The following is a 24,650-nucleotide window of genomic DNA, read 5'->3' as shown; positions in this document are numbered from 1 at the left end:
GTTCCTAGAAGCCCAGAGAAATGTTCCTACATTATAAATGAAATCACATTTGCAAATCATCTGTGTGCCAAATGACAACATACTGCCTTCTAAAAGATTCCCCCCAGGAAACGACACAATACCTCCAAGTTGTTCTTCTCAGAAGCAGCTTGCAGAGAGGGAGAGGAAGCCAAAGGCTGAGCAGCATCCGAGGAGGACATCTGTACAGCGCAGATGAAAGAGAAGAGGAAGGAAGGAAGCAGATGATCACAATTAGCACACAATCAGGAGGAAAAAGATAGTGTGATCTGGTTAGCAAGGCAAGGTTGGAAACGGCAGATGACAAAGCAAGAGAATGAACAAATACATTTGCAAGTTGTATGTTCTTGAATTACTGCCATTACTTGCAGAAAGGTATACAAAAAAGTGATTGTTCGAATGCTTGAATTATTCTCAGCCACTGGTAATTACAAGGGCCACATCCCAATCCACGAATGCTTGTATAAATCTCAGCCACTGGTAATTACAAGGGCCGCATCCCAATCCACGAATGCTTGTATAAATCTCAGCCACTGGTAATTACAAGGGCCGCATCCCAATCCACGAATGCTTGTATAAATCTCAGCCACTGGTAATTACAAGGGCCGCATCCCAATCCACGAATGCTTGTATAAATCTCAGCCACTGGTAATTACAAGGGCCACATCCCAATCCACGAATGCTTGTATAAATCTCAGCCACTGGTAATTACAAGGGCCACATCCCAATCCACGAATGCTTGTATAAATCTCAGCCACTGGTAATTACAAGGGCCACATCCCAATCCACGAATGCTTGTATAAATCTCAGCCACTGGTAATTACAAGGGCCACATCCCAATCCACGAATGCTTGTATAAATCTCAGCCACTGGTAATTACAAGCGCCACATCCCAATCCATGAATGCTTGAATAAATCTCAGTCACTGGTAATTACTCAGGCCGCATCCCAATCCATATTATTTTGCACACCATGCCACCTCCGATTGGACCCAGCTATGTATAAATCAGGCGTGACCCTGCACCAATACAGCCCTAGCTACCAAGCCAGGTCCAACCGTTTCCCGCTTGCAGAAAAGGCAACCAGGTTGTGTTATTACTTCTGTCAGGTAATCATGAATGATTTATGACAAAATTCACTCGGCTACAAAACACGAAAAAATGAACCCAAGATAAGATGACATCACCGGCAAGACAACAATAATTACGTTTTATCTATTGTTCGGCCGCATCCAATGCAGCCGCTGAAATATTAATGTCTCCCGCTGTGGAGGCGCGCTGTCAGAAGGGGAGGCAGGGCCTTTGTTCCTGTGCACTGCAGCAGCAGATTCATTTCACAACAGAAAAGCAGGGGCTCTCGGAGAGTTGCACCAGATTTGATTAGACCTCTAATGAACTGATCTCTATTAAAAATAAAAAAAAATACCACACCAAGTTACAGAAAGCTACCGGCTAATAACGTACCGCCACAGCCGAGCAGGGGAGACAAACCTATTACAAACCAATCTGGGCATATTTTCTTCTGGGAAAGAGTAGACAAAATCCCATTTCCACGGCTTTCTTTTCCGAATTACCCAGAGATATTATGAGGCGTAGCTGTGTATGCATCAACTGCACTTAGGACATGAAAATAGGTTTCATCTAAAAGCATTTTCGCTCATCTTTCCTGTAGTTTGTTTCTGCATGCATAGCTGAGCACCATAATGGACGCATTATCAGCCCTATTTTCTTTCCTGTAAAGATGCGAAGGAAATGTGTTTTACCGAGATGCAAGATATTTTCTCAGTAATAAACCTGCATTTCTGTGCTGTCCTGTTATCAATGGTGCCTAGATGGAACCTGTAAAAACAAACCGTGCGTCAGACAATATAACAAAAAAATATCAATAGGCATTAAACCAACACCCATTTTATGGTTCTAATACAAGGGGAGCTGAAGATTTTAACTACCTCATTTGTCAGCCTTTTTGTTGTGTTTTTCACTATGAACACTTCCTTTTTTTAATCACTACAATTAGTGTTTTTCGGGAAAATGCCAAAGTAAGACCTTTTTAATTGGTATAAATAAAATCTAACAATTCTCAAAATGGTGGCAGGTGACCTTTGTATAAAAGTGGCATCTAAAAAGAATCAGAGGTATAAAGTTACTTTTGTGACAGAAAACGTATGTGTTTGTGGTGTGAGTGTCTGCACCTACACAAGCAGAGTAGAAATAGCATGACATTGCAATTTATGTAGAGTTTGCCATCCCTTATGAGGCTCTATTTCAACACAGCCATAAAGAGACCCTATCCAATGGCAGTGGGGCTGGCAGAGTGGAAATCTTGGCCTTGTGCTCGTGATAACCTACAGGTACGGAACTGCGTAGAACCATACTAGCACTACTACAACACCGTTTTCTCCGGCACCACAACACTGACCCTCCTTTAACCCCACTCAATCCTTAACCCTGCGCCATCCCCTAAGTGACTTGAAAATCCACCCGCTGCTTATTTTCCATCACCCTGATTTCACGCTAACTGTTTCTGCTTTAGCCTGCTTCTGCTCCAATAAGCATTGATGGTGTGCCAGTGCCCATGACTAAGCTAGCATAGGTATAGATTAGCAAGCATATGGGAGGGAGACTGTTACCTTGATATCTCTGAGGATTTCCCAATAGTGGGACAGTGCTATTTCCCTGATGTGTCTTGTGAATCTTTACAGATTTGAGAAACAAAGGTACAGATGTGTTTCTCACTGGTCACAAAATCGATCACAATTTGGTTGTAATTTCCCGTGTGGAATTTGCAAAGCGGCCTATGTACAGGTCCATCCCCACAATTCTGAATCAGAGTGGGTTGCAATCTGACCTACCTCAATAACAGTCATGAGGTAAGTCGCCAGTTGCAACTCGCTCCGATTAGTGGCTATCACATGGATGGTGGACTGCAAGGGTGACTAGACCGCCAAGTCTGTGAATGATTTTTAATAAAGAAACTTTTTTTAAGCATTAGAATTTCATGAAAGGAAATGGGGCTGCTTTGACAAAAAAAAAAGGGTTTTTGGTCAGTTTCTTTGAAAGTTGGCAGTGGTATTTTGCTCTTCCTGAATGTTTTCAACGTTCACAAAAGGAAAGGGGTCCAAAAAGGATCCCTTTCCTTTTACGATTGGGTTGCCACCCCAACTTGGGGGCTTGTAACTTTTTAATGGTTTGCATACAGAAGAAGAGCAGTAAACCATTAAAGTATTACTTACTGATTCTGTATTTTGGAAAAGACACCAACAACATACTTCTTTCAAACAGATTTGTATCCAGTCGCAATCCCATTTTAGGATTCAATAAAACTTTATCAAATCCAAAAATGGGATTCATACACTGAAAAAAACAATTATGGGGCTGCAAACTCTGATTCTTAATGTTTGTAACAAAAAAAAACGGTTTATACATCTGGGTCCCAGAAGTTGGTATTTTCTCTGGTATTGCTTTCGGTGACTTTGGAGATGGGATTTCTGAAGTGGGCAATTCTCCAATACTACTAAGCATTTGACACTCTGTGATGGAACAGTTACCGGATACCACAGCAAACCACTTGAGAGGTGAGGCCCCACAAGATGGATTTTTTGCAAAGGGGTACTGTTTTTTTTTGTGTGTAAGCCAGTGAGAGAGAGAGAGAGAAAGAAAGAAAGAAAGAAAGAAAGAGAGCGAGAGCGAGAGAGAGTCGAATATGTGCGTATTAAATGTTATAACACCCAAATAAATACTTTTACTGTGAACCCTGATATGTTTATTGCCTGGGTTTCTCACCAAAAATGGCATGCAGTCACAACTAATACACTCCTCATTACTTAAATAAAGTTAGAGAGTAGAAACGAATGTAGTTGTACACTTATGTAATTGGCCCATACACATCCAACAGTAGATAGTGGACTAGCAATAGCAAGTTGTTCAAAAATATAATCATGAAGGTAAAGAAAACATTTTCAAAATTGTTCTCTAAACATCTAGCTCCTTGTATTCATCATCACATCAAGCTGGTGATGAGACAGAAAAACATTTCTTTCAGACTTGCGTATAATTACGAGATCAATTTACACTGGTGAAAAACATTTCCTACGATCAGCATTTATAAGCAATTATTGGTTAATGTAACAGCGTTTAGGTTTTACAAAAAAGGTTCTTTTAAAAAATCGCACTGCAGAAATAGATTTCCATTGTTAAATGAAGTAAACCGCAGCACTGAAAGTCCGAATGAACTAATTACCAAGATCAAACTCCTTAGCAAACGGTTTATTGTGAAACTTGAAAATCAAATATAACGTATGGAGACTTCACACTTACACAAGAGATTCGGCAATATGTAATAGGCACATGAAGTGGCATAACCACACACAGACAAAAGAAAAATTGTTAGAAATATAAATTACAATATCCTTTACAAATCTTAAATGACACAGAGGATGATCATTAAGAAATTCCCAAAAGCAAACTCTGACTTCACAGGATGTAGTAAACAATAGGCAGTATTCTGGCTCAAGGAGTAGCAATGCCTAGCAATAAATAAGTATTGGAAAGAAATAGCTGACATATTAGCGAAATTAATAGGACGTAGTGATTTGAGAAAGGCGGAATCCTAGAAGGTTTCAGTCCTCCAAAGGAAGAGAAAGTTAAATCAAAGTTTCTAGACCTCTCACTTGTGTAAGCCAGAAAAACTGTAATCGTGTCTTGGCAACTAAGAGTTGATACCCCACTCCTAAAATGGAGCCATGTGGTTAAACTGAGGGTAGAAGCAGAAATCCAGACACTTCACAGAGAAGACAGGCCCAATAAAATTACCAGTAGTGTAACAATGGAATTAATAATAGAAAGTTTATATGTAAGTGGGAATGATGACTAACTTTTGCGATGTTCCAATAGATAAAATAATGGCACAATACATTATTTGAACATACCGGATCTCCCCAGTAGAGTCAAAGAAGTGATTAGGATGCCAGAAATTATAGGTTTAATTGTTGCTTTTCAGTAGGAGAGTGTAAAATAGTATTAGCAACGCATTTCATTTAATTCATATCAATTATAAATGCATTTTTAATTTAGAATTGGTAGCAAGTATATATTGATTAATGTGTATTTCAGTACAATTTAATAGATCAGCAATAGTTTATATTTGAATTGGAATAGTCAATGTTTCATAAAAACAGAAGTAGGTAAAGGTGCCTGTTAATTGTTATTTTATCAACATTTAATAAGGTGCTTGTTCTTTTCAAAATAATCTGAAAAGAATATTTAAGTTGATTATAGACAAGGATTAGAGAGGGAGGAATCTTCACACATGAATGGAGCTGAGAGATAGGATTTACACAGACAGAAGCTATAAACACTTTTTCGAAGGCCACAGGCAGGCACCTCAGGACTGCTTGACAGGTTTTTCGGCTTACTGGGACACCATAGTTGTGCAGAGAGAAAGGGACAACAGCTCTCTTCATGAAGGCCAGGGTCCCCATTGGTCCACTAGGGTAAGCGGCTGAAAGGCAAGACCACCTAAGAGACTCATTAACCCCTTAAGCGCTGCCGTCGGCCAATGGCCGACGGCAACGCTACCTCCCCAGTGCATTCCACCCGCGCTCGGAAACGCCCGCACTGCGGCGGAATTACCGCCGCGGTTAACGGGTTAAGGCTCTTTTTGGTGCTAAGATAGTCAAAAAGGGAGGAGCTGAAGAACAAATGCAGGGAATCTTTACAATACCAATATAGTATTGCAATTGTTTCAACTCTTTATTATCTGCTATTGTTGTCACTATTGTTTCTTTTACAGTCCTAAGTGTACTTTACACTTAGTACATGATCTTGAGTTTAATAAAAGTCCCAATAGTCTTAGTGTATATTCTTGATTGTGTATATTCATGGTGAAAGGATGTTTGAAACCTACTAACAACAACATTCTCCTGTGGTCTCACAGGACTGACAGTTGCCAAGAATGCACCATTCTCATTTAATGCACAGTAGGTTCCCGGGTTAGAGTCCATCGGGTTCTCTGCCTAAAGTTTGTATGTTGACTAAATCTGCACTGCTAGAGAGTCTAGAGAACCCAAAGCTCAGGCCATATTCCAGAAATGTTTCAGAAAATGTATCAACAGGTAGATGTAAACAGCACAGACAAAATGAAGACAGAAAAGGTTGCTCTGCAAAGGGGATTTCAAAGCTATAACCATAAGTAAACAATGATTTAAAAAACAATGAATATGACAGGATTAAGAATTTTTTTTAGAATCTGAAATTTGCCACAGAACGTCATTTTAAAAAATCAATAAAGAGTTGGTAAATAAAATGTATGGCGACCACAAATGGCTCCAGTGGGTATGTCTAGAGGCTTTGTTAATAGAATTTACATAGATACTTATGTAACAATCTTGCCATTCTGCCTATTGCATTTGGGTCAGTTATGGAAGTATGGAGCAGAATATTTTCCCCAAGATTCAAAGAAAGGCATGCAGTCTGGAGGGCTGTACTTACCACATCAGTCTAGCTCAAGTGCACATGTCTCATAATGATCAATATATAGCATTCTTTTCTTTCTCTTAGCAATGGTGGAAGCAAGTGTGTTAACGTTGAATCCAACAGGTAATGTGACCAAAAGGACCAAATCTACAATCAAATCGGAGCTACCTACTTTACTTTTGATATACTGCTAAATTGTGTGTCTGAGCCTGCTGCAAGGAATTAGTAGGTATTAATACCTTTTCTCAATTTTTAAACCACCATGCCTGAGTCATATGCCAGCCCAGAGCTTGAAAGGTAACTTAGAACCATAAAGGAAGGGTGTGGTAAATGAAGATGCGCAGGGTAATCCCATCCTCGTCAATATTGTGGTAAATGAAGATGCAGGGTAGCCAGGGGTATTGATGATAACAAGAAGATTTATTCTTTAGGATAAGAGTCTAAGGTTACAGGTAGTAGATGGTAGACAGAAACCCAATCCTTGCTGCTCGGCCCACCACTCCAACAGACATTAACTTCATTCAGGCACACATCAGCATTCTAATTACATCACACTCACACTGGCTGAGCAGCAGGGGACATAAACTGAGGAGGGAATGCATGGCATAGGAATGAAGATACCACAAAGGGATTTTCACAGTAGTAATTATTCGAGAATAATTCTGCCATCACCTAGATGATTTAAAAACATCACTTCCTTCTCGACTTTCTCCTCTCTTTTTTTGATTTCTTGATGAGGTAACAGCAAGAAGTATTACAATGTCACTGACGCTACCTAGCTAAAACTGGTTAGTTAAGATGAAGAGGTGGAGGAAGGACTTTGGACTTACCCAATGGTGCAGCTGCCTGCCTATAAATATTTTATCATTAGAGATTGCAGTACACTTGGATGGAGAAGATGAGGTGAGCTGCTGTGCAGCTCAAACCATCCCTAAGAATATCAATATTGCTGAGACTGCAGAAAATATGTACCAGACGAGGAGAGCCAACTGCAAAAAGAGGATTAAATCAGAATGTGGAAATCTTCACCAGGACCAACTGTTATATCCAATCTCCCTACTGGGTCTTGTTGATCCTCATCAGCTGCCTCCCTGTCCTTCATGAACTTTTTTGCACCAAGCAACCAGCATTCTCTGAGGGTGTAGTCAGCATCTGCGCCCAGATTACAGAACATGCATACTTTGTCCCCGTCTGCACCAGGTGCACCTTTCAAAAGGTGCAACTACTGTAGACTGGGACAGTGTGACCTACTGTCATGAATGTGCTGCGCCCAGGGCAGGTAATTTCAGTGAAAGATGGAATGGCCTGCAGTTTAAGAAGAGCAAGCACGATTCGCCTACAGGTGGGTGCACTGACTGCAGGGGTATGTCTGGAGGTCCCCTTGCAGAGGGGCAAAGGGCCTCCTAAGGGCATATTAGTCTCAGTGCCCGCATCCATACTAGGAAAGGGCTGCAGAGTCCCTTATTTACATGGGGCCATCAACCCATGCAAACGAGGAAACACCCTCACATGATAGCAGTAGCAATGCATGTGCACCAGCGCTATCAGTATTACAAAAGGGGCTACACAAGTGACTGCAGCCATTTCTGTCATGCTATAGTGCTCTGAGAGGGCAAAAAGCAGGTGCACATGGCTGATGCACTCCCCCAGGGCACTCTACATAATAAGGCACCTAATGTTTTACCGCTCTGGAATCCTGTCCAGAAGCAGTAATGTGTAGTTCCTAATAAGACATAGGATCTGCGCGTTTAGACAACATAAACTAAGGGATTGGTGTCCAGACAGATTCCAGGCATCCACTCAGGATATGTTAGCCTTTAGACCAGCTAGCTCACAGTGCTACTATAATCCCCCTAACCTTACCAAGGAGAGAATAGTTTCTGGCAACTATCAAACATGATAATACTTGATCCTTCAGGGATCGTGGAAACGTACAGCACTTTTCGCTCAGTAACTTGTGCTCACTTAGTCTCAGAAATATACGTCGAATAAACGATGGGGACGTTTTCAATAAGCATTTATTGAACCAGCGTCATTCTAGTATAAAACATGTTTGCTGCGACAATCATTCAACAGGAACATATATATATATATATATTACGAACACCAACAAAGTAAATAAAAGCTAGAATTCTACCATGGTGCTAAAACAGTGAATATATGCAGGAATACAGATACATGGCAGTAATCAAGCATACTCCTACGATGCAAACCCTATCTATGTGTACCTAAGTGTACCTAGCATGTATGTGGGTGTGAAGCCAAGAATCCCCTAGTAAAGAGCCAACCCCATTACCTGATGGGAGAGAACGAAGGACCCTGGCTTGGTCTCGAGTTGGACATCCCACAAGGGATGTCAGACCACTGCGTGCTGGAGAAATATATAATACGGAGGAACGTATAGGAGGTGTTTCAAGTACAATGTTCAGGAGGCCATTACCTTTTGACATACCAGTTCAGCAGAATATTGCACAAAGATGAGAGAAATGAAGGAGAAGAGTTGAAGATTTTTTAAAGCGACATGTAAAAGATAAACTGATGATTTTTAAAGCGACATGTAAAAGATAAACTGATGAACTGATGAACAAGCAAAATATTTGTTGCTTAATCCTGTGGGATATGATGTGTAAGACTTGATAATTACATTTCCTGAGCAAGAAAGATATGCATACAAAAGCCTCATCAAATATTTTAAATGACAAATGCGACCCTCAAAATAAATCTAGATTTTGAAAGATATAATTTCAATATGGCATGCCAAAAAGAAAACTAAACATTGGATGAATATGTAACAAGGCTAAAGAAATTAGTAACTTTCTGCGAATATGAGCAACTTAGCATCAATAAGTTTGAGAATAATCTGAGGTTGTAACTCAGTAAAGTTTAGGAAAAAGCTTCTGGAGAAAACCTATGATTTACAAGAAATTCTATGTTTGGCTAAAACAGAACTGCAAGCTCAAAAACATGCTACAAATACGAAAGAAAGCATAATTAAAGAATGAACACGTAAGAGAGAGGACAAAGAAAAGTAGTCTTGCAGGTAAAATGGAATCACAAATAAAAGGAACTAAGTTAATGTGGAAGGCAAAATCACTTTGCAAGTGCATATAGGTTTTAAAAAGAAACAAAAATATGGACAAAAAGTGAAAACGCTAAGTAAATTAGACAAATGGTAGGTGTCGAAGAAGAGTCTGAAGAAGAATCCGAACAATCGGAAAGACTTTATATGATGTGTGAAGAAAATGAGGTTCATAAACTCAATATGATAAAAAGGTAAAACAAAGAAAACAACATCTGTGGATGTAATGGCTGGTCCCCCAAAGGTCCATTTGTTTTGGCTAGCGGAGTGGCATGCAATATAATGTGTATAACCGAATATATGAAAATGAAAGAACAACCTGTTTGAATTCCATTGAAAGTTTTAAAGGGTGAAGATCCTGGACCATGCTTATTAAGCAATGTCACTGTTCAAGTCATGGATTTATTAGCAATGGCGTGTTATATGATGATAAATCAGCCTGTGCTAAGAAAATATCCAGAGTTATTCAATGGTTTGGGAAAGTTAAAAGATAAAACAATTACCTTGCATACAAATGAAGCAGTGAAGCCAGTGGTGTAGACACACAGAAGAATTCCAATACACTTACAAGATAAAGTAGAAAAAGAGATAAAAATCATTGCTCTAACAAGATATAATTGAAGAAGTCACAGACCCAACACCATCTGTATCACCCATTGTAGTGATTTCAAAGAAAAACACTGAGGATATCAGAATGTGGTTTGACATGAGTGTTCCCAATACAGCAATTGAGAGAGAGAGAGTTATCTAGGTCCTAATTTAAATGGCATGATTAGTAATATTAATGTAGCTATCATCTTCTCAAAATTAGATGTGTGCAAAGAGTATCATCAATTAGACAGCAGCAGTTAATAGGCTGCAGTAGCGAATGCTACAAACTGAAACTTCAGATTTAGTTGTGTGCTTTTAAATTGCTTATTGTTATTTTAATGCGCCGATTTGAGGAACCAAATAGTAAGAGTTTTTTAAATTCACGCTAACCTCGTTTTTGCATGATTAAGATACCAAGCCTGTTCTGTGCCCGATACGTTCTGGTCCGCCGCGGCTGAGAGTGCCGATTGTGCGGAGGGCAGGGCTGGAGGTGGTTTAACACACTTCCGCTGAAGGGAGCGGTCTAGTGGTGCGATTATCGCGCATTTAAAAGCAGAAGCAGAGCGGGGGGCGAGAGATAGCAGCAGGTAATAGGCTGCGGTAGCGAATGCTACAAACGGAAACTTCAGATTTATTTGTGTGCTTTTAAATTGCTTATTGTTATTTTAATGCGCCGATTTGAGGAACCAAATATTAAGAGTTTTTAAAATTCACGCTAACCTCGTTCTTGCATGATTAAGATACCAAGCCTGTTATGTGCCCGATACGTCCTGGTCTGCCGCGGCTGAGAGTGCCGATTGTGCGTAGGGCGGGGCTGGAGGTGGTTTGACACACTTCCGCTGAAGGGAGCGGTCTAGTGGTGCGATTATCGCACATTTAAAAACAGATGGCGGCAAGGAAGCGCAACGGACACGCGCTGCGGGCGCGCGGCCGGAGCGCCGAAGGCGCACCAAAAGCAAGCCCGTCTGCACCCGTCCGCGCCCAGGGGCCAAATATGCTGGCCATTTTTGCTTAGGAAGTAGGATCAATTATTCCAGTGAGCAACTTAGACAATTTATAGTAAAATCAATGCCTAAGTGCAGACATAATTTTGATATAGAGCAAGCAACAAGGAAATGTGCACACTGCCCGTTCAAGTTAAATCCCATAACTGAACAGACTACTAAACAAACAGCTTACGTTCTGAGATGCCTTTTTACTAATTGTAGATCATTGTGTAAACATAAAACGGAAATCCATGATTGTATTTTGGAGAAAGATCCAGATATCTTGTTTCGTACAGAGACTTGGCTACAGGAATCTTCTGCGCCTGACATCTTACAAGCACTCCCTTCTGATTATGGAATCCTTAGAGTAGATCGTACCAAGAAGAAGGGAGGAGGTATAGCTATAAATCATAAATTGGCACTCAGATGTACATTGGTGGAGACAATCATTGAAGAATGTGAAGCGGCAACATTTACAATAAAACCTAAGGATAAACAAACTATAAATGGTTATTTGATCCATAGACCCCCAGGGACATGTGCAGCTTTTAATATGAACCTTTTGGAAAAACGAATCCAACCAGCACTGTACCATAATAATTTGATTGTTCTGGGAGACTTAAATTTGCATTTGGATGACAAAGTGTGTAAAGAAGCACAATCGCTTCGCCAGGAGATGGCGGGGCTTCAATTAGAACTGAAGTCTACACATGCCACTCATCAATTAGGACATCTACCAGACCCCATTTTTTCAAATTGTAAAAGGCTATTGGTAGAACATCCGATGGGGTTCCATGGTCAGATCATCACTTGGTGACATTCTCCATCCCAATATTAAGACCACCAACAAAAGGAGGTTTACTGATCCACAATAAGCGCAGGAAATGGGCTAAATTCAATGAGAGCAATTTTACCCAGGCCCTATTAGTGAACCATCCTATTATGGGAAACAACAGTAATGAAGCAAGCCTAGGGATAGATAAATGGATTACGGATGTGTTAGATGTGGCAGCGCCATGGACCAACAATACCCCACAGAGACAGACAAAGAGTGCGCCATGGTTCAATGAGACTTTACGGTTGGCCAGAAAGAAATGCAAAAAGCAAGAACGAAAATGGAGAGAAAACTTCTTAGACTCAGAGAAAGTGTTATATAAAATCAAGCTTAGACAATATCATTCACTTATAAAGAAAATACGTGCGACTTACTATTTGGAAAGTATTAAGATAGCTGGCAATTCATCAAAGGAACTATTTAAAATCTTTAAAGAGATATCCTCATTAGAGAGAACGATAACCCCATTTTAGGTTCAATAAAGGCATGCAATGAGATTGCGGAGTTTATTGCTGAAAAAGTATCTACGATTCCTTTACTGACTATGCTCGGAATGGATATATACAACACAAAGAACCAAATCAAGACTGGGGCAAGAACAGTATTCAACAATTTTTATGCCCCCTCTAGAGGACCTACAAAATATAGCTCATAGTATAAGATCAGGCTCTCCCACCGATCCAGCTACGCCCAAGGTAATTGGTACAGGCCTTGAGGTAATACTCCCCTATATCCGACAACTGTTAGACGCCTCCTTTCGAGAAGGCCAGCTACCTGATAGATGGAAATGTGCTATGGTTCAACCAATTAAGAAAAAACCCATAGCAGATGGGAATGTACTTACAAATCTACGACCAGTCTCACGGCTACCATACTTCTCAAAAATAGCTGAGAAAGTGGTTAATAAACAGCTCGAACTGCATATAAAGGAGACTCATCTACTACACCCCACACAATCTGGCTTAAGGCCAACCTATTCAACTGAGACAGCCTTGCTTTTTGCGACTGAAACAATACGGAATTGAGTAGATGAAGGGCTAACAACTGCGCTAGTCTTATTAGACCGGAGCGCGGCATTTGATACTGTGTCTCATAAGCTGCTCATCCACCGCCTAAGGAGAGGGGGTGTGACTGGGACTGCGATGAACTGGATGTTATCCTTTCTGCAGAACAGCAGCTTTCAGGTGATACAATCTGCGTACACATCTAAACCCATCAATCTGGTACAGGGGGTGCCACAGGGCTCTACATTGAGCCCAACGCTTTTTTAAATTTATATATTGCACCCCTAGCAGACATAGTAGAAAAACATGGAGTTTCAATTGTGTTGTACGCAGACGACACTCAGTTAATTGTAACTCTAGCAACTAACTCACCCCAGTCAGCAAATAACTTTGCAGCCTGTTTGAAGGATTTGGCAGGATGGATGGCAGATAACTGTCTGAGCCTAAATGGCAGTAAGACAGAGGTGCTTGTAGTGGGAAGTTCCCCATCTATATGGTCACCGCTATGGTGGCCAACTATGCTAGGACCGACTCCCATCCCTAAGACCGAGGTGAAAAACCTCGGAATATGGATGGACTCAAAACTGGCCTTTGATGCCCAAATTAACAGAACAAGAGGTAAATGCTTAGGCATTATGAAGATTATCATAAAAACCCTGGGCATCCTCCCTATGACTGCCAGAAAAACCCTAATCCATGCACTTGTTACATCAAGAATGGACTACGGGAATGTGCTGCTTCTGTGTGCAACAAAAAAGGGTCTTCAAAAGTTGCAATCCATACAGAATGCAGCCGCCCGTTTTGCCCTGAACCTACCAAGAAAGGCACCTTCTAAAAATGCATTGAGAACATTGCATTGGTTGCCTGTGCAGAAACGGATTAAATTCAAAGCACTCTGTTTTGGGCATCGGATTTTGCAAGGGAAAGGCCCTGCCTATCTACATGATCTACTCCTACCTTATAAAATGGTACGACAGTTAAGATCAACAGGGACACACCAAGTAGCTGACCCAAAGATAATAAGAGCCCGCATGGGTGCACATTTGTTTAGATATCTGACAGCAAAGAGTTGGAACGAGCTCCCCACTTCTCTGCGAGCAGAACAAGTACACACAGTTTTCCACAAGAAATTAAAAACATGGCTGTTCACACAGTTAGACTGAAGGCTACATTAATAGCATACAAAGGGCTCCTGAAGTTACTCAGTTGGAATGGATAGAGCGCGGGGACACACTAGCTGGTGTAACCAGGCGCTTCATAAACCTAATCTAATCTAACCTATGATCAGTCAAGATATATTACGACATTCTCTACACATCTATGATTATTTAGATATAAAAAGTTACATTTTGGAATATGTTCAACTGCTGAGATTTTTCAGGGAATTATAAAAAACGTAATAAGGCCAGTACAAAATACTATGAACTATAGTGGTGATATTTTAGTTTTTGGAAACACACAGAAGGAGTATGATCAAGCATTGGATGGAGTATGTAAGCAACTTCAGAAAGATGGATTAACACTTACCATGAAAAAGTGTGAAAAACAAATCCCATTTTACATTTTTTGGGCATATAGTTTCTCGTGAAGGAATGAAGCCAGATCCTATCAAAGTAGTGGCTCTAAATGCAATACTCAGGCCTAAAGACGTATCAGAATTATGCTTATTCCTAGTAATGGCTAGTTCTTTTGCATGACATATTAAACATTTTGCAACCTGAAGTTCGCCGCTCGGAGAGTTAACAAAGGAAGGATGGAAGTCTAGTTGGAATTATGAGCGTGAACATGCTTTTAAAAAAATAAAACAAGAGATATTAACGCAGCCAACTTAAAGTACTTTGATGCGGAATTGTGTACAGGGTTAGTGGTGGATGCCAGTCCTGTGGGACTGGGTGCAATTTTAGTACAACATAAACCAGGAAGGAAAACTCCTAGGTATAGGATTTCTCATCAATAAACAACTGAAGAGTGAAAGGATATATAGAAAACAGCCTCAAAATAATATATGAGGTAAAAGGAAAACAGAGGGATGAGACAATACAAGGTGGTTTAAGAACCCTCACTCACCAACCTAGTGGTGACCTGCTTCATCACTGGGTTCCCACTGGAAAGACCTAATGTCTTTCCAGTGTGCTTCAACGCCTGTTTACAGCGGAGCTGGTTCTTGTGTGTGTTGAGGGTGTATTCCGGCCGAATTCAGCTAGGTGAGTGTAGACAAAAAATGAAAAAGTTAAAAAGTGCAAATTCGTGACTTTCAACTATTTTATTAATAGTACGGTTTGCACTGGTTAAAAACAAATATAAATGGACACATAGGATTGGTCTCAGTTATTAAAGACCCCTAGTCCATAGTGAAAAAAGGTTGGTCGACATGTTTCTGCTTATTTAGAGCCCAAGTCGCTCAGCTTTCATCAGGACCATATGATTTGATCCTCCGGTGGTGTACACGCCCTAAGGTGCACCCTGCCGTGAGGAATTTGTGTGAAAAAGAAAAAGAAAAAAGTTTTTTTTCTATTTTTCAATATATATATGTTTTTTACTTACGGCTAGAAGCTGTTCATGACCACTACAGCAATTATGCTGGAGTCGGGTACAGGAGGAAACGTCACTGCATATCCTCAAGGGCGAACGCGGTGTGGGGTTATCTTCACGCCGCATATATTAAAGCAGGTGACTCCCCGCCGTGTACCTAGTCGGACACCACCGTGGACCGTTCGCCCTTGAGGATATGCAGTGACGTTTCCTCCTGTACCCGACTCCAGCATAATTGCTGTAGTGGTCATGAACGGCTTATAGCCATAAGTAAAAAACATATATATATAGAAAAATAGAAAAAAAACTTTTTTCTTTTGCTTTTTCACACAAATTCCTCACTGCAGGGTGCACCTTAGGGCGTGTACACCACCGGAGGATCACATCATATGGTCCTGATGAAAGCTGAGCGACTTGGGCTCTAAATAGGCAGAAACATGTCGACCAACCTTTTTTCACTATGGACTAGGGGTCTTTAATAACTGAGACCAATCCTATGTGTCCATTTATATTTGTTTTTAACCAGTGCAAACCGGACTATTAATAAAATAGTTGAAAGTCACGAATTTGCACTTTTTAATTTATTCATTTTTTGTCTACACTCACCTAGCTGAATTCGGCCGGAATACACCCTCGACACACACAAGAACCAGCTCCGCTGTAAACAGGCGTTGAAGCACACTGGAAAGACATTAGGTCTTTCCAGTGGGAACCCAGTGATGAAGCATGTCACCACTAGGTTGGTGAGTGAGGGTTCTTAAACCACCTTGTATTGTCTCATCCCTCTGTTTTCCTTTTACCTCATATTATTTTGAGGCTGTTTTCTATATATCCTTTCACTCTTCAGTTGTTTATTGATAGTAAGGTAAGGGGTGTAAGAGTGAATACCCATACCCTTTCTCTCCCGTTGTTTTTTGATGATAGGATTTCTCATGCCAGTAAAAGTTTCAGATGTTGAACAAAGATACTCTCAGCCAGAAAAACAAAGTTTGGCAGGTGTATGGGCATGTGAGTACTAACCATGCTTTTATTTATGGAGAATCCTTTGTAACTATAACAGATTAACTAGCACTCATATCTATCTTTGGGAAACCATAAGCAAAAATGCCCCCAAGAATTGAAACGCCACGCCTTCTTCCAGGGACCCCCGGCCAGTCGGCACAGCCCGTCACTTCAATTATAAGGTATGACCAGTTCATAACCACCGTATTATCAACCTAGTTACTATTAGCACTTTGGCTTCAGCCCCGGTTATCCTCTTTTTCCACAGGTCACCGGCCTCCCCGGCAGCACACACCACCCCCCATGCTCCCCGAGCATTAGACAAGGTAATTTCTCGCCACCAACTCCAGGCACAGAACTCCAGGTACAGTCCGCGCGGTATCTCCCGATAGCCTTATTTTCATTTTTCTTCCTCAGAACCTAGCATTGATCAGCGCTAGGAGCTGGACTTAACCCCTCCGACCATTGAATCCCCTTGCCATGCATCAATAGGTAACACATGCCCCCGTGCACTATGTGCACCCACATTGTTTCCTCGTTCGGCATGATATCCTCGCCTCCTCCATCCAGCGATCTCACCGTTGAGCAGCATGTATTTTCCTCACTATACTCCACCTGAGCCACGTTGCATTGACCCTTATCGGCCAATTTGTGCTACTCGTGTTTTCATCCCCTGCACTTGGCGTCTTTCTTTCTTTTCACTTCTACGCACACTTGAGCAATTCGCTCTTGACCTCAATGCACATCGGGCAGTTTCTCACCACCACTGTAAATTACAAGTTGGTAGACTTGAATGTTGATTGACCCTTGTGTTTTCATCCCTCGCACTCAGCGTCTCTCTTTCTTTGTACTTCCGCGCACACTAGTGCAATTCGCTCTTGACCACAATGGACATTGTGCAGTTTCTCACCACCACTGTATTTACTTGTTTGTTAGACTTTAATGTTTTAGGCGTTCTCCCTACATTTATATCTCGCAGTAACACCCAATGAGTCCTCAATATGACCTTGAATTTGGGACTATATGAATCACATGAAGTACAACTACCATTTTTAATTTAATTACCTAGTATAACCCTTATTTTTTTTCTCTTCCCTCCTTTTTTCCCCCGTTTTTTTATGTTTTCATTATGTTGTTGGTTTTGTACATAGTGTTATCTCCGGCTTATAGTATCACCGTCCTGATGATGATCCCAGTTACCCCTTGAATGGGATCAAAATGTCGTCGACCTTAAAAAACAGCGTGCACACAAATAACTCTACCTCAATGTGTCACGTTTGTTGCTACGTATCATGCTTGTCACATCATGCATAATTATGAACAAGCAATCTTTCTGTTTCGCCTGACTGTTTTGAATTTTGTTTTGGTTTCTTTATGATTTTTTTTGCTTACATTGTCACCTTGTCACACTTGTTTGTGTATTGCCTTGGATACAGGATTGTATCCTACTGGATATTGCAACTGTCCCTTGACAGTAAATTCATTTATTTGTATTACATTTTCTATCCGGCTGGATTGATCATATAGAATCGACTGTGTTCTATATTTACCATCTGATTTTTAATGTTTTCCTATGATGAAGCATGGCACCAAGGGGAAACCCTGGTGAGTGAGGGGACTCAAGAAAGAACGTTTTCTTTCCTGCTGATTTTCTAGCTCATATTGAGTGAAAATCTCTTCCTTTTTTGGCTAGGTTCTTCACCCGACATCTCAGGTTTTCAGGTCTACTATTGCATCAGGAGGGTGGACCTAGCTTATACCTCTACCTCCCCCTATTTTTTCTGATTCTGTAAAGGTTAATGGTCACTTTTGAAAAGGCTGTGCAGACAGCAAAACTTTTGCTAATAACAATAAATCAAGCGTTGTGCCAAGTTTTGCGAGATTTCAGAAACACTCCTCCTGGGTCAACTGGCAAATGTCCTTCAGAGTTAATGTTTGAGCAATCAAGACAAACTTGTCGACAACATTTGCCAGCAGATCCCACAAAGGATCATGAAGAAATAATGCAGAGAGACAAAGAAGCTAAGGACATAATGAAACATTATACAGAAAGTAAAAGAAATTGTAGAGATCAAATAGATGATTTGGTATTATTAAAACATCAACAGCAAATAAGGAAATCACAAAGCAGATTTAATCATATACCTATCAAAATAACTAACATTCAAGGAACAGCACTAACAGAAAGAGATGACAGCAGATTAATAACAAGGAATAAAGCATTTTTCAAAAAACTTGTACCAAGCAAGGGGCAGGAAAACATGCAATCAAATATTTAATGAGATGAAAAAATGCTCAGAAAATCAGAAAGAATTTCAAGAAAGCCTGAACGATTGAGCAAACATTGCTAAACAAAGATATATGGCTATTATCATTTTTTCTCTCCTTTCTTTTTTTTCTCTCTTTTTGTCTTTCTGTAGTTTGAGATATAAAAAAGGGGGGGGAGGAGAAATGTGATAATGTGATGTAGTGGTACTATGATGACATGTAGAATGATTGAGGGAGGAATGTTCCAGGGTGGAAGAAAATGGTTTGTTCAAGGCAGTCATGCGGGGGAACACAGGAGAGTAGTCGCTCTGCCTATATGCCACAATTATCAAGAATATAACTCTTTACTTGAGCTCCTAATGATTGATGATTGTTACAATTGGGATATATTTTCCTATATAGAATTACCTGCATCTGCAGATTTAAAGCCAAACCACAACATTAGTTCATCCAAGACCACAACTTCTATTTCTCATAGGCTGCTAATAATAAACTGATTTTGCATTGAAATTGTTTTGTCTTTTGGAAGGAGCAGAATGACAATTGGTAAACAAAACAAAAAAAGAAAACAGGCAAAATGCTTACTAATTAATGTGAAAATCTATTCCTGCTATTGGGGGTATATAATGAAGCTAAACATAGAAATACATATGAACTGGACCACATTCTTGTTCCTTCTGTTATAGAACTGCTACTATACCTAAATTCCAACCCCTCAAAGATTAGCAAATATTCCTAAACACCTCACTGGATGGATAACCCAACTTGGGTCAGTTTCTGTGACTGTCCATGACTTTTCTTTATAATTACATTTTAGGAAGATATCATTAGCCAGAAATGGTCCAATGCTCGGACAAATACTCTATAGAAACATTCCACAAGATGGACTATTCAAATTAATTGTTCTGTGTAATTTAATGTAGTTAAGGGTTAACATTTTAATTTCTCTGTCTTTCCAAAAAAAGAGGTTACATTTTGATGCTACGGTTACATATCAGCACATTCAATAATCTTAATGGTAACCTCTTCCTCAAATGTATCTGCCTTTCCAATAAAGATTGAACTGTGTTCTTTTGACTCACCATTTAAAACGTGTGCTACTTTTTGGGCAAAGTCTCAATATAATACTAGCGATTTGGTTGAGAATTTTGCCACTTGCAAGTACTGGACAATCTAAGACTCCTCTAAGAGTATTAGTCTCAGTAGCTCTATTTCTTGTCAGGTGCTGCTCATGGCTTTTTTTTTGGTTTTTAAAATGAGGAGTGCTGATGACCAGGTGTATGTTTGCAGCATTGTTTCTAAAGTGGTCAGACCAGTTATGGAAAGGAATTTTCTCCTAATCTTTCGTAATTATGATAGCAATACTAGATCCATTTGCCTTGGTTTACTAAATATATTCTTTCATGTGTATTTGTGCCACCAATAGCATCACGGTATTATGCAGATAATAAAGAAAACCACAGATATTAACAAAAATTAGTTTGTAGCCATAAATCTAGAGATTAATGAACTGGTTTATCTATAGCCTTTCAAATATTAATAACATGTTGTGATGTTGGAAAAGCAATAAACTAATTTATAAAAAAATTGCAATAACTTAATGACCGGCAAAACAGTATCACGTTTGCCAAACTCTGCTATATCGTTCTTTCGCTTGTATTTGGTAGTGGTTGGGTGACAAACCAATACAAAACAAATCTATAAATACGATTATTATGAATACTTGTGGGAACCATTTCAATGTGTAAGAATTCATGGATCCTGATTTCTTTGGCGGTAAAAGGGTTTCCCTAAACTCTTTTTGTAAACAAAGGTTATTGTAGTTTCAAATAATGTATACAGCATCAGACGGGGGAGAGTGTTATGCAAACACCTATTGCAAATGTACAGTACATCAGTGCTCATGCAATTGTAAATGAAGCATGTACAAATATTCAGATACGGCACTTAGTAGCTATCTAGTCATCTCTCAACAAACAATGACGCTCCCCCTCTCTCCGCTTTCCTGTCATCGTTGCATAGCAGTATTGCAGCACACCACCCCTGCAAATTCCCTTCCCCCACCCTCGGTCTTTCCCCAGTCTGCTCTAGTTTCCATATGTGGTGTATATGCCAGCATCTGAGGAGGTGGTTCTATCAATCAATCAATCATAGGCATTTATACCGCGCACTACTCACCCGGAGGGTCTCAAGGCGCTTGGGGGGGTGGGGGGGGGTCCGCACTGCTCGAACAGCCAGGTCTTGAGCTTCTTCCTGAAGGAGAGGTGGTCTTGGGTCAGGCGTAGGTCGGTCGGGAGGGAGTTCCAAGTCTTGGCGGCCAGGTGGGAGAAGGACCTTCCTCCTGTTGTCGCTCTGCGGATGCGGGGGACGGCGGCGAGGGCGTGACTGGTCGAGCGGAGATGGCGTTTGGGAGCGTAGAAGTTGAGGCGGCTGTTGAGGTAAGTCGGGCCTTGGTTGAGTAGGGCTTTGTGTGCGTGGGTGAGGAGCCGGAAGGTGATTCTTTTGTTGATCGGGAGCCAGTGCAGGTCTCTCAGGTGTCTGGAGATGTGGCTTCGTCTGGGGACGTCGAGGATGAGTCTCGCCGAGGCGTTCTGGATAGGCTGGAGTCTCTTCTGGAGCTTGGAGGTGGTTCCGGCGTAGAGGGTGTTGCCGTAGTCCAGACGGCTGGTGACGAGGGCCTGGGTGACCGTCTTCCTGGTCTCGGTGGGGATCCACCGGAAGATATTACGTAGCATGCGCAGGATGTTGAAACAGGACGAGGAGACGGCGTTGACTTGTCTGGTCATGGAGAGGGAGGAGTCCAGGATGAAGCCCAGGTTGCGTGCGTGGTCTGTCGGTTTGGGTGCGTTGCCCAGGGCGGGGGGCCACCAGGAGTCGTCCCAGGCGGAGGGTGAGGAGCCCAGGATGAGGACTTCCGTCTTGTCTGTGTTCAGTTTCAGGCGGCTGGTCGTCATCCACTCGGCCACGTCTTTCATCCCTTCGTGTAGGTTGGCTCTGGCGGTGGCGGGGTCGTTGGTCAGGGAGAGGATCAGCTGGGTGTCATCGGCGAAGGAGATGTGTGGTTCCCTGTGCAATCCCAGGTTTCTACTGAGTCTGGCCCATTCAAGTCTCCCATAGGCGACCTTGTGGGGAAACCTAGCTCTGAGGCGACTATTTCTAGGAGGGGCTCCGTATCTCCTCAGGTGAAGAAGGGTCAGGATTCTGCAACGCATCAAAGAACATCTTGCAAGCTCTGGCCCCAATGAGCGAGCCATATACTCGTTGGACATCAGGAAGCCTCACTACGCTCTCACAGCCCATCCACCTTATTAATTCCATTTTCTAGACCACCACACCCAGGATCCCCTTGGAGCTGTCCAGTTTCTGGTTATCCCCCTGTTGGCAATGAGAAAAGCCAGAACTTCCAACCTGCTTGTAGGCTTAGTTTTGGCACAGTGCGGATACCAGGTCAACAGACAGTGTCCAGGGGCGCACGGGACTTCCCACTCAGTGATTTCGGCCAGTACTCCAATAATGCTCTCCCAATAATCCGATAACCCCGGGCATGCCCAAAATATGTGGAAAAACTCAGCATCCATTCCCCGTACCTCGGGCACCACGCTCCCTTCACTGCAAAGTACCTGTAATTTTTCCAGGGGTGAGATTCGCCATGTGCAACACAAAGATCAGTAAGTTTAAAACAGGTGTTTGTAGACACCTTGGGTATTAGATCTAGGATGGCCTCCCAGTCCGCCCCCTGAAATGGGAATCCTCAAGTCTTCCTCCCAAGTGGCTCTAAGGGTTCCTACAGATAAAATCATGTGTCCCCGTATCTTTTGACATAAACAAGTAACTGCTTTAAAGGTCCCCAATGAAGTGACTAAGTATTGGCAACCTTTAGCAAGAGGTGGTTCTGCCAAGCACGTCCCCCAGTGTCTACGAATGGCTGTGGTTACGGCACCGTGGAGGAGGAAAGTTCCCGAGGTAGATCACCGCAGGCAAAATTCCTCAAACGTGAGGAGCATATCAGCCCCAAAGTGGGCCCGACTGTTGTTGTCGTCGCAGTCATCCATTCTTTCAGTTCCCGCCAATCCTCCCCATGTCGGAATTCCACCAGGAATCCCATCGTAATGTCAGTGGAAGGTCTCACCCGCGTCTTTTGCAAACTTCAAGCCCAGCAGCGACGCAGCACATGAAAATCCATAGTATCACCAGGACTGGGACTGTGAAGCTTAAGGAGTACCCAAGACAGTCTGGAAAGGTCATGGACAAAGGTGCCCAAAGGGAGGAGTCTGCCCACTATGTTAGCCACTGGAGCTGTGCCACCACATGGTAGGTCTCAAAGTCGGGAACAGACAACCCTCCCCCCCCCACTGGTGTCTGAAGCATGGCCTGAGCCACTTGCCTGCGGACCACGCCTCATATGAAGCCCTTACCAAGCATGTATATGTCTTGGGGGTATCTTTGTCTCCATCAGCCAGGACCAGACATGCCCCTGTTCCAGGAAGCTACCGAGCTCAACCGCTAGGGCTCAGAGGTTCAAAGGCGAGTGTAGCACTCAGCAATGTTTGTCTTCCTTTTTCTGTTCTATGGGAGCAGTCAACTTGAGGGCTCTTCAATCCCCCCACCCAGGGCGACCAACAGCAGGGCGAGACTCCAGATTATCGGTGATTATGAGGTCCCCTTGTAGGCCCGACTAATAAACCAGACAATATGGCACTTTAAAGCACATGGGCACAGCACTGGTTAGGCCACGGGCTGCTCTGCTGTCCCTCAGGCACCACCACAGCAGGCTATGGCCCTTCTAGTCTCTTGGGTCCATTCTGCAGATGACCCTCATCAAGCTGCACAGCGCTTAGAGCTCAAAATGCGAGCTGTGTTAAAGGCGGCCTAAGTAGGTCATTAGGCCCTGTTGGCGGACAACGGTCCTCCAAGGGTCACTGGGAGCTCAGTTCTCCAGTTCCCCGCATATGCACAGCACTCCAATATGCAGATCGTGGGACAAATTTATGGGGTAAGCCATGCAAAGACTAGGGCCCCAGCTCCACCCTAAAGGCTATGGTCTCCTTCCTTTCAGGGTTCTTCAATGCATTGGGGAGCTCCCAACAGTCATCTACTGCTGCCGCTGACTTTCTCTGATTCCCCCGCCAAGCTGCAGAGGCCTCTAGGGGTGTGAGCGTATGAGCCTCTGGTCAGCCATAGCGCGCACTACTGTGCCCCCTCCACTCCCAATGTGGAGTCACGAGCCAGACAGCAGTAGATGAGCCGCACAGTCGGTCCTCTGCCCCTTGCGAGTGTTCAGGCCAAACACTCTCACTCATCCTGTCAGTTTCCGCACTTCCGGCCATGTGTGGGCCACGGCAACCACTGCCAAGTTCTCCACAGCCGAGGTCGGCAGGATCCTCACTTTGTAGGCCTTCTTGCTGAGTGCTGGCGAACCAGGTTACAGCAGGGGCTGCTTCGCAGACTTGGGGCTCAGCGTGGTGCTAAGCATCCCGCGGTCACAATCTTGGGTGCATCGCAACACTGGATTTGCATATTTGCCTAAAGTTTCTCTTGCCGGTGTCAGCGGTCGTTCAAACGGAAGCTGTGGCGTGCAGAGGAGTCTTAGGAGCCCTTTGATAGGGTAGGGTGCCCTCTAGGGACAATAAACTGGCAGGATGCTGTCGGATGGGGGTACACCTGTCAGGGGCTCTGAAATCCTCGACCTACGGCATTGGCCTTCAGCCACGCCCACCAGGGGTTCCCTAAACTTTTGCAGTAAGCACTGTCATCTTCATGAAGCCAGTGGTACCTGCTGCACACAGACATCGACCACTTCTGCATCACAAACTCAGTCTGCCCGAATCACTCTGACAATAGGGACATGGGAATCCAAGCCCA

At 42.4% G+C, this 24,650-nt stretch overlaps 1 protein-coding gene across 2 annotated transcripts in view; it reads right to left on the bottom strand.

Moving 5' to 3' along the window:
• The window catches only part of SMAP1 (small ArfGAP 1), a 1,000,428-nt gene that overhangs the window by 535,696 nt on the left and 440,082 nt on the right, over positions 1 to 24,650 (bottom strand). Inside the window, exon 5 of one of the 2 annotated variants that reach the window (XM_086926470.1) lies at positions 123 to 200. The exons of the other annotated variant lie outside the window; for it this stretch is intronic. Within the exon in view, the coding sequence (XP_086782596.1) occupies positions 123 to 200 (78 nt within the window). The remainder of the gene's footprint in view (positions 1 to 122; positions 201 to 24,650) is intronic. 2 annotated transcript variants of the gene reach the window in all.

The sequence above is a fragment of the Lissotriton vulgaris genome, chromosome 6 (genome assembly GCF_964263255.1).
Source record: "Lissotriton vulgaris chromosome 6, aLisVul1.2, whole genome shotgun sequence".
Classification (NCBI taxonomy): domain Eukaryota; kingdom Metazoa; phylum Chordata; class Amphibia; order Caudata; family Salamandridae; genus Lissotriton; species Lissotriton vulgaris.
The sequence above is the reverse complement of the archived record's forward strand: the minus strand, read 5'-3'. Positions and strand labels throughout refer to the sequence as shown.